Source organism: Myotis davidii, unplaced genomic scaffold, assembly GCF_000327345.1.
Source record: "Myotis davidii unplaced genomic scaffold, ASM32734v1 scaffold132, whole genome shotgun sequence".
Classification (NCBI taxonomy): Eukaryota; Metazoa; Chordata; class Mammalia; order Chiroptera; family Vespertilionidae; genus Myotis; species Myotis davidii.
This window is the reverse complement of record NW_006285258.1, coordinates 4,257,416-4,273,687: the sequence shown is the minus strand read 5'-3', so window position 1 is coordinate 4,273,687 and position 16,272 is coordinate 4,257,416. Positions and strand designations below refer to the sequence as shown.

Genomic DNA, 16,272 nt, shown 5'->3' with positions numbered 1-16,272 from the left:
CCTGGATTTGGGTGATGAACACTTTCCTCCTTCAAACTTCGCATAACAGTAACTCATTCGCAAATCTGCAGCATAAATTCAAGAGGCCCTTCAGTTGCTTTCTTACTAAATCACTAAATTGTTAATGTATAATAGTGAATAAGAAATAAGCCATCCCTGCCCTCGCTGATGTTGCTCAGTGGTCAGAACATCGACCTTGTGCATTGAAGGGTTGAGGGCTCGATTCTGGTCAGGGGCAGGTACCTGGGTTGCAAGCTCAATCCCCGGCCGTGGTTGGGTGCATGCGCGAGGCAACCAATTGATGTGTCTCTCTTAAATAAATGTCTCTCTCCCCCCCGCCCCATCCCTCTCTTCTACTCTCTCTAAAAATCAATGGAAAAAATATCCTCAGGTGAAGATTATATATATAAAAAGAAAAAAACAAGCCATCCTGTTAAATGTGTTCTCTTCTCATGACTATAGAAACACCCCTTAAGTCAGTGGTTCTCAACCTTCTGGCCCTTTAAATACAGTTCCTCATGTTGTGACCCAATCATAAAATTATTTTTGTTGCTACTTCATAACTGTATGTTATGAATGTTGCTACTGTTATGAATCGTAATGTAAATATCTGATATGCAGGATGGTCTTAGGTGACCCCTGTGACAGGGTCATTCTACCGCCAAAGGGGTCACGACCCACAGGTTGAGAACCGCTGCCTTAAGTGATTATAATAATAACTGAGCTGAGTCTTCATAGTCTAGGTAGCTTTTGTAGTGAAATATGGACAAATCTATGTGACTTTCACCATATTATTTCTCATTTTTGCCAGTTTTCCCAAATAACCTGATGTAAATAATAAAAATGTAGATTGTCACATTTCAAACCTGATATCATCAGAGACTTCAGGATGGGGACATCCAAAGATGGAATCATTCATGAGTACCTTTCACTGGGAGCTCTGCTTACACATGTCTGGGATAACACTTAGCAAGCACACTAGGTGAAGGGAGACCTCCCAGCTCTAGTACTTACTGTGGCACCACACTTTGCTGTTTATTCTATGTCCCCTAAGCCCTGGAGACAAAATAAAACCCCAGATTCCAGGCACAGAGCAGATAAAAACATGGCAATTTTGTGGACTGGAAAGAACACAGTACAATGGTCATCTACTGCAGCAGCTGCTCATGCAGTTGCTATCTGCAAAGTGGATGCAGATTTTACACATGAACATGCACACAAACACACACGCCAACAGAAGCTTGTTTAGCTTAACAGAGGGAGAGGGAAGGTAAAGAGGAGGGCAGGGAGAGGAGTGACTGAGAGGGAGAACATCCTCTCTTTCAAAGAATATATTTCTTTAATATTGATTATTTCTTGGTGACTCCAACATGGAATATGGGATCTAGTTCCTACAAAATTCTCCAACATTGTGCGACATAATTTTGGCAACTGACTTTTCCATTTCTTACAGTGCAAACTGAGTGACTCTAAAAAGTGAGCTCATCCAAGAGCCTGGAGTGTGTTTTCCCTCAAACTTGTCTTCCAGAGCCTTGCAAACTCCTCTCTAGTTACACAGAGGCAAAATCTGCAGGTTTTAACGAAATGCTTTCATATCCATTCTGCACAATTCCCCTTTTATATTTTTAATCAGGTCTGCTCTCTCCTGTTAGTTTTCCAATCTCGGGTAGCATACTATTATAGTCACCTATGCATTTCTGTTCAGACATTTTTTCTTGCTTTTATTTCATGACCAATGAGACAATGTAAGAATAACTGAGTTGTCAAAGGTCATATCAGAAAAATTTTCAGGAATTAAAGTAAAAATATCTATCTGCCCGTTTATCTGATTTATGAGGCTCTGTTAAGTCAAATTCTATTGGCCTCCCCAATGAACTTGTTCAACTTTTTCAGCCAACTTTTCCAGATAAACTCTCTCCCTAGTTTCTACTTCACTTCCATATCTGCTATAGACAGGACCTCACAGGCACCCTTCAGTCAACTACTCTTCGGAAGGTCAAGAGCAATTTAAAGGCAGTCCTCATCCTACAGCATGTCTGCCAACCAAATGTTTGCTTTGCTGAGAAGCTTCAAGATTTAACAAATGATAGTTCCCTGAATGACACATTTAAATCTATATATTGGGAAAGAGAGACAGAGAGAGAGAGAGAGAGAGAGAGAGAAAGAGAGAGAGAAAGAAACAGAGATTAGTTGCCAGGGATTGAACCCAACATCTGGGTGTGTGTCCTGACAGGGAATTGAACATGCCACCTTTTGGTGTACAGGATGATGCTCCAACCAGCTGAGCCATACAGTCATGGCAAGGACACCTTTTGACTTGCTTTACTCTTCAAGTTCATTGTCACTCTCTCAAAGTTTTGAGTTTATCGGCCCTGTTTTTGTAATTTATGCCTACAAATGTCTTAAGATATCATTTAGTGACTACTCGCCAATATGTCTCAATACATTAAAGCTTAATTCCTTCCTTTGTCTTCCAGCTTGTAATGTTTCTTTGAAACCTAGACACGTGCATGTTCTAATACTAGTCTGTTAACATGTTCATTCTCTCTTCCTTTTATCATTGACCCTGTTCCTCAGCCCAGTCTCCCCAACCCTACTCCATCACCCCACCCACCCCTGGGAAAAAAAATCCAGGCTTTACACAGAGGCTCAAACACAGGACATTTAGGGTGAGCCTAAGTGACAAATTATCTTCACTGAACTTTGTAAGTGGGAGTGGCTCATTTACATCTGTGACCTCCAGGTGCCAGGATCCATCACATTTGTTCTTTCATAGCATTATCAGTAGTTCTGCGGCCCTTTCTCATTTCATGGGCAATAGAAGCCTGACTCCTATTCTTATAAGAAAAACCTGGGTCTCTGTTCCCTGGCTCCAGTGAAATCTGTGCTCTGTGGGAGATTTCCATTTGCTTGTGGTGATTCTCTAGAATTGGTTTATTAATCAAAGGTGTCTTGCATTGGGAAAGAGAACTGTGGCTTGCCCACACACTCTAACTAGGGCTCCCTGGGATGCCTGTTTACCAGTCCATCTGCAAAGAGCCCTTCATGACCTTTGAAATTGCACCAGAACTACAATAGTCGCTTTCCCTGCTTGCATTCCTCAATTCTGGTGCTGCCTCTTGGAGCTGAGCAGGTGGCAGGGCTGCTCACAAGCTGGGCTGATTCTTCCTGCGGCTTTAGCTTGCTCTGTGACGGGCCAGTGCAAATTGAATTAATAGCCTCTGAGTTTCCTCTGGCTTGCCGCAAAGGCAGATTCACACCTGGTTTCTCACTACTTTCTTTCCAAACTCGGGCCAACCCAAAGGCACACAAAAACCAGGGAGAAGTTAGAATTTATCGGGCTGGTCTCTACCCTCCAGACCAAGTATCTGCTTGAATCAAGCACCACCCAACCCACAACCTCAAAATCAACCCACAGCCTCCAGTAACTACCTATAAGACCAAACCAACCAGAGAACTCTCAACTCTTTCCTTTCTCACTTTTACATACTAGGTAGCTAAGTGACCAGTTGTACAGTAAAAAGTGAATAGATTAGAATAAGAAGAATACAGTGGGGCCTTGACTTACGAGTTGAATTCGTTCGGAGACTGAGCTCGTATGGTATCTCAAAAAACTCCTTAGTCGGGACACTCGTAAGTCAAGGCCCCACTGTATATGAAGGACTCAGAAAGTAAAAAAGCTCTGTCACCTGTTCAATAAGATTGGTTGGGCAGGTAATTATTGTTGTTCAAAATGAGAAAATGGAGGTTACAAAAGATTAAATACCTTGCCATAGGCGAAACATGGCCATGCTGAGACTTTAAACACAATTTTTAGAATCTTAAGTGATATCCATTGCCTCTCATTTGGTAATATGAAAGGAAAACAAACACATATACACACAAAACCACACAACAAACACACACACAAAACAAACAAAAAAACACACAAGAAAAAACAGAACAACAAAAACAACAAAAAGGCACTGGAGCAGGGCCGGGGTGTGGGGGAGGAGAATTATGTGTGTTTGTGGGTTGTTTTTTTTTCTTGAATTCATTAAACTAATTTGTGAAAATAGACAGACTCACACCATTGCATTGGTAAGTAAAATGTAAACAGTATTCTGGGACACAATACACTGTGTTATGCTTAAGTTCAGGCTCCCTTTTGATTTTTTAAAAAAGTGCACATGTATTATTCCTGCAAACAGACTATGGCCTAGAAAGAATCTTGGTCGGTTCAAATTTATTTCTGTTTTCTTAGAAAACTTGTGATGTAAGGGATGGGCACTATATCCTGGGGACATGTGGGTTAATCGCATTTTTCTGTCTGAAAGCCTAGGTTTTGGCCCATATTTATCTAGGTCACCTCTTCAGGGGCAGAGACTTTGTGGCTGATGGCTGATGGTGCCAGGCTCTGCCACATTCAGTGGCTATTGGCTGATCCCACTCACAGGCCTACCAGCATCTGTGTTCTTAGGGGAGTCTGGGTCTCAGTGCCAGGACAGTTGTTGCACAAGCAACCATAACTTGATGGATGAGTGTTTAACCTTGAAAGTAAAAATGAACTTTCTGACATATGGTAGTCATTAGACCTCTGGGTGAATAAAAACTCTCCATCTTCTCTTTCACAAAGAATCAAAGCTTTGCCATGTTTTAAAAATAAAACCACAACAAATAAACACAGGGTAATGAAAGCCCAAGGCCTTCAAAGGCACTTACCTTGGCACCTTCTTCCAGTAGAGGACAGAGAGAACCCGTCTGGGCACAGGCATTTGAAGCTGCCTTCAGTGTTACTGCATGTGCCCAAGGCACAGATTTCTGGCTCTTCCACACACTCATCAATATCTAAAAGAAGTACACATGTCAAACAAAGTCAAACCATCAGGTACCAGATGCACAATGTGGAAATATGAAGTGTGACTGACTTTCAAAATTCTCCCAGTTATAAGGATACTTTCCTATATCATGTGCTATGGGTAGACGTATAGGCTGTGATGACTTTAAAAATTAGTCTTTGACAGTTCTCCCAAAAATGGAATCGGCAAGTACCTTCTAAGGGACTCAACCAAAAACATCTCTTACCCAGACTATGTTGCTTGGTTAGTTAGAAAAGTTGGAGTAATTCCAACCTCCCCTAAGCTAGGAAAGATGCAACACACCCCAGTCTGGCTTCACCACTGCACACTGAACAGAAGCCCTGAAATTTTAAGTGTGTTGACAATGAGTTACTCAGTGAGAGATCTAGTTTTGAACCAAATTTATTTTCTTCCACTCACCCACATCACTTTTCTCAGTACCTCATGCTATAGCCCTAACTGTGAATTTTACAAAGATACTAACACTCATGGAAATAACCCTATGCAGGACAAACTAATGAGATCACAGAGGATGAGGCTCTGAACTCTCACTTGCAGGTTAATTTTTCTGAAAACACAGAATATCTTCCTGTACTTCTTCTCTCATCTTCCAGATAATAAGAATCTGATATACTTATAATTGTATCATGTTTCCTTCTGCATCTTAGCTATTCTGAAGGAGTGATTAAGGCTGGCCCGAGGTAAAGTTTGAATGGTTTGGGTAACCATAGTCCTAGATTCCCTAAGAGAGTCCCAGCACATGCCTGTTGGCCTGGCCTCATTATTAATGGTGCTCATCCTAAAATTGTGTTGGTTTGGTCATAAAATTACATGACCATCCTACTTATGGAAAATGTATAGCCTCTCTTTCCAACAGATTTGCCCATTGTTTCCCCTTTCAGGAGACATTTGTCATGAAAAAGAGGTCACTCTTGATTCTGAGCTATAATATTTTTATGGAAATACCTTTCTCCCCTTTAAAACACATATCTCTTGCATCTTGGGGCTCTTTATTGTGATGTTTGTACAAAGAGTTCTACCCACACCAAAATGTAGTTGCCTCACACAGCTTCATTCCCAAAGGTCCAACTAAAGGGAAACTAGAAACTTAACTTCTTTATCTTGACAACATTATAAATACCACACGAAAAATGTGGTACTTAGTAATGTGCACTGTGAAGTGATTATCTTCCTGTACAATTCAAAGCCAGCCTCTTCATCACTCCATTTTCTTACATGGAATTTATAATTGCATCACGCTTCCTGTGGTTTATTAACACATCTGAACTGCTGCTGCTGATTCACTCCGTTCCCACACTCCCTCCACCGCAACATCCAACCTTTTCTTAAGAGGAAAGCCAACTTTTGTAAAAATGTCAAACATTTCTTTTTGGTTACTGTTTTCGTCATTGTTGTTATGATTTGTTCTCTTATAGTAGAAATTAACCTGTAAATGTTGAGTTCCTAAGGGGTGGGGGTGGGGGGGGGACGACAAAGACTGTGCAATGGGCACATATATTGACTATTCAGGAAGTTGTTTTTCTTTCTATACATTTCTATTCTGTTCATTCTAGAGGAAGTTTGCAGTAACCATGGAGTGAAAAAAGCCGGTCTTTAAGAGTAAAATAACATGTTTAATAATTTGCACTTTGGCCTACCTTTGATTATATGTTTCCATGTGTAATATTTGCACTTGACTGCAATTTAAATTGGATATATGATAAAATTCCTCATTGATGATACTTAAAGTAGAGACATTTCTTCCTCATTATGGATTAGATGCAGTTCTGCTCAAAGCAGGAGCATGGGCTAGGTGACTTCTTAAGAATCCTTTCAACCCTAGTTATTTTGAAAGTTCTGGCAACTAATGTCTTTCATTTAATGCAATGGCGTATGTACTGAGGAAGGCAGTACTATAAAATTTGCAGAGAATTTATTTGTAGTAACACATTTCCACCTCTCTATAGGTCAAAACAACATAGACACATTATATAGCCACGTGCATCCAACCTTGAATGCGGTCACAAATATTTTAACTGTGTGTGTGTGTGTGTGTGTGTGTGTGTAGAATTACTGTCATTCTACTCTGCTTTTTTTCCCTTTGAGCTTCCAGAAGGAAGCTAATTTTAGTTGCAAACTATTGGCACTTAAAAACAGGTAACTTAAGATATTTTATAAGCTGCATAAAAGCACACTGGAAAAGAGTTAGGGTCATATGACCACCCTTATGTACAGAGAAAATAACTTCATCAGGGATTAGCATGAGAATTAGATGTCCTGTCTCACCATCTGAGGCCATAAGTCACACTCTCTGCTCTTGGATTTGTTTTTGCTAAAGCATTCCAAAATGAAGACATCGTCACACCATCAGAAAAGCTTTGACTCTCATAATGCCAGTGCAGTAACCAATACTACTTATTTCTAAATGCCCTTATACCTTCACACTTGTCATTTTGTAGACTGTATCCAGGTGGACAAATACACCTGTAGGACCCATCTAAGTTCTGACAGGTGCCTGGTGCACATTTTCCGGGTTCTAGAACACATTCATTGATATCTGCAATGGAAAGAGAAAAAGAAGGAAGAGGTTTCAACTGGCATGCTTTCCACCAAGCAATTAAAACTCAAAGAAACTGGGATCAAATCAAAGAAACACACATAAAACTAAATAAAATTAGTCCATGAAACTACCATGGAGAAAAATTAATGACTCAATAAAAATAAGCTTTAACAGCTTTCAGAAGTGTGCAATATGGCAACCACGTTTTATTTAACCTACTATAAATGAAGTATTCCCAGAAAAGTGTAGCATGTAAAAAGTCAACGGATATGAAGATTTTGAGAGCAGCCAAAAAATTCATATAAGAATTTACTACAAAGTTATTTTGAAGAAAATAAATATAAGAAAGGGAATTACAATTGTTTTTAGAATGATTTAATTGTCTAATTCTTTACCAGGTTAACCATTACCTGTGAGTATAATTGAATTTTAAAAGATGAGGGGGGAAAGTGGTATATGTGTTCCTGTGTGTGTGTGTGTAGAATTACTGTCATTCTACTCTGCTTTTTTTCTCTTTGAGCTTCCAGAAGGATGCATGGTGGTAGAGCCTGCATGATTCCTTGGTCTCTGGGATGTTCTTTGGAGGGTCTCGCTGAGAATGGACTCACCCACACAAGTTCTGCCATCCGGAGCCACCTCGTAGCCTTCGTTACACTCACACTGGAAGGACCCCACAGTATTGATGCACTGGCCATTTCTGCAAAGGTTCCCGTTTCCAGTTGCACATTCATCAACATCTGCCAAAAAAATATCCTTTGATATATTCCAAAGAAAATGTCATAATCCCAGCAATGATCAAAACCTTTAAAGGGAAAAACACTTGTTCTGAATTTCAGTGGCCTTTGCTGGCTCAGCCAAACATAAGAAATTCCAATGAAAATCTAGACCTGGCTATAAGTACCTATCAAAACCTAAAAAGATTACACCATTCTATTAATTAGTGATTTATCATTTATATTACGATCTTATATGAGTTTATCTTAATCTTCCTTTAGGTTCAATTTTAAAGGCTAAAACTGAGTTACTAATACACAACACCACTGACGGTATTATTAAGTATTCCCATAATTGGAATTATATTAAATTCGCCTCAAGAACAATATATAGTTGGTTCATTACACTCACTGATGAATAATGGTGCATGTTTTATGAGGAGGTTTTACTAGATTCAATAATTTACTTCTTTTAAAAGAGGCTAGAGGGAAACATGTAGACAAGCAGGTCCACATTATTCATAAATTATGTAATTTTTATACAGAGCATCACTTGCGTATGTTTTAAAATGTAATCATTTCAATTATTTTAAAATTTATTCAATTCACAGCATACCAGGCATAAAAATATAGTTGCTAATAAGCATTTTAATAAAAGTAATGGACGTACATTATTACATATGACATTTAATTAGCATATTCTATTTGACAAATCTTTTAAACAACTGTCATGCATATGACAGCGTATGTTAAAAAAAGATAGCTGGCACACTAGGAATGATGTCAATTCCAAAGAGCACATATGAACTTGACTCCCTTGGTGACTGTTTTGCACACGCACCTATGCAGTCATTGTTGTGAGAGAGGATGAAACCGTGATTGCAGCGGCAGTTGAAGGAGCCAATTGTATTTCTGCAAGTTCCGTTTCCACAGGCATCTCTTTCACACTCATTTATGTCTAGGAGGAGCGAAAGACATAGAAAACATGAATATTAACAGAAGAGGAGGTTGCATGGTTACCTGGGGATAAAAGGCATTTTAGAGTTCATAAAGTGCCATCTGGGGGCTGAGAAGTCCTCAGTGTTGGTACGGGTTCCAGCAGTGGCAGCTCCCTGTGAGAACCCAGCAAAAGGCGGGTTTCTAACGCTGGGGAGTAAATCATTTCCTTGGCTGGCATGTGAAAGGAGGCAAGCTAAGGACATGAGAACTGGACAAGGATTATTTTATTCTATTTACTTCTAGAATCCTCCACCCTTGCCACTTTTTTCAATTTCTTTTTCACTTGCAAATGGAAAACTGTGTGAGCATCTGGGTCTTGATTTGCTGCCACCTTTGGCAAACGTCAGCCTGTAAGATTCTCACTCCAGTTTCCCAAAAAGCAGTGAGTCACCCGATATTATCCTGCAATCAGCAACAACATAAATTAGCTTTCCAACTCACCTGACATTTTAGACATTTTTCCCCCCAGTCCACCCCTAAAACCCCCACCACTCCCACCGAGAGTGACTTATCTCTCCCTCCTAAATGATCTCAAGGTGGTGTTGGCACTTAGCTCCTCTCACACACTCATGCATTATTGTTTGTCTTTTCCTTGGCCTATGACTTTTCTCTTGGACTATTGTGTAAAGCTATCTGGACATCTTATAATACATCTCACCACAGAAGCTGACATCTTTCTTATGAAGAGCAGGTGCACATTAAGGGGAAATAAGACATTTCCATGAAAGAAAGCTGATACTACTGGTTTGCAAGAGTGGGGCAGAAAGAGGAAGAGAAGGACCAAGAGAGGGAGAGGGACCGAGAGGCAACACCTCAGGTTGGCAAAGTGTGGTGTCAGGGTTAGGGTTTCCTGTCCTTTCCAATTTTGCACAGGAAGATACATAATCTGTGATCCTAAAGCAAGAAGCTATTGCTGACTCCAGGGTGACTCCAACGTGCGTGCGTGTGTGTGTGTGTGTGTGTGTGTGTGTGTGTGTGTGTGTGTCTGTGTGTGTGTGGTTGCAGATGGCATCCAGGTAAGTCACCCTGCCAGCAAGCAAGAGCTTCTGCTGAGAGTGATTCATGTTTAGCTGAGCTTTGGTAAAGTAGGTTCGTTGGTAGTGGGTTGCAGATAATTCAGATGAAAGAGACAGAAAGAATCTGGGCAGGGTCCCATTAATATGCAGGGGTTAGCTCCCCAGTGATGAGCAGGGCTGGTTATACTCCTTTCATTTAAAACATATCCTCTCTGAAGAAGACAAAACTTTATGAGACTGTTCCCTAACAGGTGACTTCAATCATAGCCAAAGGCAAGCACTTTAAGCATCATTGTATTGATTGTTCTCTTTCCAGCTGTGGAACTGATTCATGTTCATGAAGTTCCCACAAGATCTAATGGATGTTGCTTTAAAGTGGATAAAGAAAGGAGATAAAGAGAGAAAATGACTGATTACATATTTGAAGTTTATTCTAAATCGAGGTCCTGATTCAGTACTAATACTTGGGAAGAGATTTAAAATCTTGAGCTCGTTTCTCCTCAGAAAAGGTTTCTTTACTTTTTATGCCTTTGTAGCATCTGTAAATTTGCTTTTGAGGATCCAGTAAAATCTATAAACTTGTCTTAAAGAATGTTCATATTCAAACACTCATAAATATTATAAATATTATTTAAGTAAATATAAAAGAATATTATAAAAGAATAATATTATAAAATAATAACAGGCTATTAACATTAATAAAAGGTAATTTTTATCTAAATATCTTTCTAAATTTATACCTTAGTCAGAAGTTTTTTTCTGAACTAACAGCCAAATGAAATCAAGGAAGAAGTTTATGATGTTCAGATGGCCAGAGATTAAATACCAAAGGATGTTAATGCTACACATCTGCTTATGTTTTTATTTTATAAGTAGCAGAACAACTACTGAAAAGTTTAGTATTAACTATTATATATATTCAGATGCAAATGAATTTTTCAACAGGATATGAAGGAAGAATGAAATAATAATCACGTACTCACCCAAACACATGGTTTGATCAGCATTTGTTTTAAAACCAGTGTGACAAATGCAATAAAAGCTTCCGACTGTGTCAATACACTGTCCATGGCTGCATATGTTGGGGATTTCTTGACACTCATTGCGATCTGTAGGTAAAAGGCATCTTTAGCATCTTACGTGGCAGCTTCAAAATCAAACTGAATAACTTACTTCTAGGTATTTCTCCATGGCTGATCCTCGCTCTTTATAAACTAAGACAGTAAAACAGGTACAGGCATTATGTTTCTTTTTACCTCAAAACTGCTTAAAACTTATTTTCACCTCCTGGGCACATTCAGAGTTTGTTAATAATACATGAAAAAAATGAAAACAGGGGCAGTATTCAAAAAAATGTTCTGAAAGATGAGAGAACTTAGAATGGGGACGAAAAATCTAAGCTGGGAGACAACTCATTTGATTATTTTCCCAAAGCATCATCACAGGCTGTGGAATTCATTGAAGCATTTTGTCTAGAAAAGATTTGGGGCCTCAAATTATTGACCCTTCACAGCTTCCTTTGGAAATTTTTACCAAAGTCAAACAAATCCCTTTGCTAAGATAGGTTTTCATGAAGGACAACCTGCCTTGTCCCTTGTTCAAGTTTCACCTCATTGTTCTGTCTTATTCCTATAACCTTTAGTTCCATTTTAACCAAGTCTTCATGTCTACACATGGCTCCTTTCAACACTTGACAATCCTAATGATATTTCTTTCTTTTTATTCACATTCATTCAAAGGAAAGCTCTGTCATCTTGCCCAGTCTTTAAGCTCTAAACTGTATTTTTCATTAACTGAGTCTTTTAGTTGCTCTTCTGAAATCTAATCATCTACAGGGCAGAATTGACTGCACAAATCCACATGTGACATAATCACATGCTTACTTATGTCTCTAATTTAATTTTTTAAAGCTTCCAGGACATGTTTAGGTCAAACATAATTTTAGGAGCACCGATTCATCCTGATTTTCCCATTATCACAGAAGAAAGCAAAAAGCGGACCGCCCCCTTGGGTGTAGATGCTGTGGGGCACAGCAGCACCTTGCTCTCAGCCAAATAATCCACACTTGCTGCTTGTCTGCCCTGCCTACTGAGCTGGGAATGGGCACTTTCCACCACACAAAGCAGTGGTGCCCAGAAGAGATGGTATCCCCTCCATTCCATGGGCTCCGGCTGACATTTTTACAAGCACTTCCTTCCAATACACAGAACATGTAGAGTTGTGATCAATCACCATACTGTTTAAAAGTAGGGCTGAATATTTCATTAAGAGAGGAAATTGGTATAGAGCAGCTCAGGAGCTACCGCCAGCCTATGCAGAAATGCTAGTTAACTTAACAAATTCTGATTCTTCCCACTGGAGAAAATGGATTTAAAATGAGCAAACTGTTCTCTGGGATAGACAGAGGAAACTGATTTCCATCACCAAGCTCTGGGAAGGAAGTTGATTTGAGGGTGTGTCTTTGGGCCTACCATAGTTGACCCAAACCTTGAGTGCCCTCAAGGTAGTGCCAGACCTGGAAGTATGCAGGGGACTAGGTCTGTCTTATCTCTGGAGCCCCCAGGAAATATAGAATATTAAGGGTCTTCTTAGAAATGGCTCCCCAATCAGGAATTTTCTTTCCTACCTTGCCTATCTCATGATGATTTCAAAAAATTAAACATAGAGAGTACTTTGAGAGTCTACTGGTGAAACGGAAAGTTACAATCCTATAGAACTTAATGGTGAAGTTCACTTTGTTTTGAGACTAGAAAACGAGGTTTCTCAAGCATCAGGATGTGAACTCCCAGGAGATTATGTCTGAGGTTGAGATAAGAGGTTTAAACGTGGTATCTGGGGGAGAAAAACTCACATCGTCAGTGGAGAGAGGAGAGACCATGGGACAGTGGTTGGGAAGAACCTGCCTCTTGTCTTTAGCTGGGTGAGAGATTGCAGAAGGGGGCTATATTGGTGTAACTATACGACTCCTGAAGTCCCGCCAGCATCCTGGGCTTAGGTAACTAACTAATTATTCTCTCAGATCTCTCAGCAACTCTGTGGGCACTATGGCCACCAACTATGATTTTGCTTTGAAATTATGTACTGTACTGATGAATTCAAATAAAAATCTCATGATGGAAAGAAAATTTTAGTTCTTTTCATTTGAAACACAGGAAAAGAGCAGTATTTTGCATTATGTCTAAAAAATGCCATATATAGGACAGCATTGAAAGACACTAAAAATATTTTTAAAGTAAGATGTATACGAAGTCATTACCAGAATGAAGTCTTCAACCCTAAAGACTGAATAATTGCAAAATGTATGTACATTCCCTTTCTTCTGAGGATTTCAATGAAGGAGGGAAATAGAGCTTTGGCTACAAACAGCACTCTCACAGCCCTCATGGCTGGTTAATGCCTGGAGAGTTTTATTTATGTTAACTCTACGAGAAAACATGACAGGGCTTGAGCCCAGCAGGCCCTGGCTGGACATGCTATCTTAATGTATAAAGAACTTCTTGCCTGAGCGCGAAATGGTGTGAAATGGCACATTCTATATTATCAGCAACTCTTTATTTGGATTGGAATTATTTCATTCAGTTTCAAAGAAATATAAATTAAGAGCAAAATGCAGGGAAGTGGTCTCAATGCCAAGTTTCACAAGGGCATTGTGGCTCATATCAGAGACGTCCTCACTTTTCCTGTCATTTTTTAAAAAATACGTGGATAACAACAGCTCTGTTGACAAAATGCTAAACACTTGCACATGCTCCTCTAACCTCAACAAAACAAGTCTTGATTCTCAAATTGAGTTTCTGTTCTGCTATTACACCCTCTTCCCACCGAGCTCTCAGGAAACAATGCAAAATACCCTGCAGAGAGTCGTGCACTTCCTACCACTTACTCACTGGTGGGCAAGGAAATCCAAGGGGAATCTGACCATGTTCCCTTGTGTTGTTTCATTCACAAATGCATAAAATATCCAGGCAACTGGCTGTGAGATGAACCATAAGCAAAATAACACATTCTCCCTGGCCTTTTTGCTAAATATATAATGATTTATATGAAAATCATTATGAAGTATTATTTTGCTTCTGGGCTGAAATACCAGTGGTTTAATTTGATACCACTGGCTACAAGGTACCATCAGATACTTGAATACCTTTACCATCAATTTAAGTTGGCAACACGCTCATTCTCTGTACTTCTACCGCATCCCTGATACAAGTGAACAACGAAAAAACTAACCTCTGGGAGATAGTTTCTCATTTTACTGTAGATGACTCACAGCTAATAAAAGGCTGTTAATGTTTGCTGCCCTCAGTGAGTGATCTTACATCTGTACAATGTTTAGGAGGAAGAGATATACTGGGCTCTTTTTGGTTCATTTTTTGCAGGTTAATGTGCAGCTCAGGAGAGCGTTGCTGTCTAGATTTGGGGAGTGTGGCTGAGATGGTGACAACCTCAACTCTCCAAGGGGGATTATGTGGAATTAAAAAGATAAGTATTTGGTCCTGAATACTGGTTAGGGGTGTGTGTGTGTGTGTGTGTGTGTGTGTGTGTGTGTGTGTGTCTATGTGTATGAATTTTGGGTGTGGCTGTTTGCGGCAGGGTAGCAGATGGGTAAATATGAAATCTATGCATGTACATTATTTATTGTTTTGAAAACATCTCATCTATAACGAGGGGAAAAAAGGTAAGTGTTTAGACTGCAACAGTTTTGCTTTTTCCGGTTTAGTTGCTAGAACTCAGCAGTCTAAATGAAGATAACCTCGTGGCCAGCGTGGCTCAGTGGTCACAGTTCAATTCCCTGGGTTGTGGATTAGAACCCCAGTGTGGGGCGTGCAGGAGGCAGCCAATCAATGATTTTCTCTCATTATTGCTGTTTCTATCTCTCCCTCTCCCTTCCTCTCTGAAATAAAAATATTTATATATATATACAGAAATGGAGACAAGCCCCTGGGAAGGCACGTCCAGCTAATGGGGCACACTTACCATTGCACTGCCCCGTGGAAGTGAAGCGGTAGCCGGGCTTGCACTCGCAGCGGTAACTGCCGGCGGTGTTGATGCACTCGGCGTTGCGCTGGCACACCGGGCCGTTCTGACACTCATCGATATCTGCAGGCAGAAGAGAGTTAATTAGGAGGAGAACGGAATCTGGTACCCCGTCCAGGAAGCCTCGCACACAAAACAAATTTATATTTTCTCATTTTGATCAGTTTTATGAAACAGACAATGGAGGACTGAAAATGATTTTCTAATTTTCCCACCTTACTAGTATTTTTCATAAATGTTAGTATTTGACTTAGGACACATGTGGACTCTAGTGTTACTCATGTCTTTTTAAAAAGGCATGAAACTCAACTGCTACAGTCAGGACTTTACGTGAGTCCTGACAATGATCCCAGGGAATCTTGTATTTGCTTGAAGTCCCAGGGTTTTATGATTCAATCTGGTTTCTCTTGTCTGAAGATCTGGCGGGCAGAGCATCTCAAACCTCAGGGTACATATGAATTACATGGAATCTGTAGAAAGGCAGATTCTGACCAGCACGTCTGGGGGTGGCCTGAGAGCCTGCATTTCCCATAAGTGCCTGGGAGAAGCTGGTGCTCCTGGTCCACAGATGCACTTGGAGGGCAGGGCCGCAGAGGCTGCTGCTCAAATTACTGCCACATGGCAGCCAAGCCAAGGAAGCTGAACATGTTGCACATAAAACTACTGCAAACAACCCAATTCACATTATCAAAGAAAAGAATAAAATGGATATTGTGTACTTCAAAGCTTTGACTATGCTCAGGGGGTTGTTTGCATATATATATATATTTAAACAGTTTAAAGTCACTTAAATGTAATTATGTACTTCAAATTATGTAGTAAATGGAATTAAAATGTAGTTCAAATTCATGGCATCGCAAAAGTTACTGCACATTCCCGTCTATTCCATGTGGCAAAATACGTGTTCCCTGCCCCTGCTCCAATGAAATAATCTAATTCAGGCCTAAGACCACTAAAGGAAGAGCCTGCACCGCAGGTGGGAGTCAGCCCTCGGCCCTAGCACTGCGGTTTCACATAGAGTTGGCTCTGCAGAAGTTCCCACAAGGGGGCGGCAAATACATCAAATGGTGCCTCTCAGGCCTGTGCTTTGTGGCGGGAAAATGTCAGGACTG

The 16,272-nt window shown here is 40.1% G+C and overlaps 1 protein-coding gene across 1 annotated transcript in view; it reads right to left on the bottom strand.

The window, feature by feature from the left end:
* The window catches only part of FBN1 (fibrillin 1), a gene marked incomplete at its 3' end in the record, with an annotated part of 224,888 nt that overhangs the window by 14,188 nt on the left and 194,428 nt on the right, over positions 1–16,272 (bottom strand). Inside the window, exons 45-51 of the mRNA XM_015558912.1 lie at positions 15,101–15,223; positions 11,110–11,235; positions 8,953–9,069; positions 8,007–8,135; positions 7,276–7,395; positions 4,702–4,827; positions 6–65 (exon numbers count right to left, since the gene is read on the bottom strand). Of these exons, the coding sequence (XP_015414398.1) occupies positions 6–65; positions 4,702–4,827; positions 7,276–7,395; positions 8,007–8,135; positions 8,953–9,069; positions 11,110–11,235; positions 15,101–15,223 (801 nt within the window). The remainder of the gene's footprint in view (positions 1–5; positions 66–4,701; positions 4,828–7,275; positions 7,396–8,006; positions 8,136–8,952; positions 9,070–11,109; positions 11,236–15,100; positions 15,224–16,272) is intronic.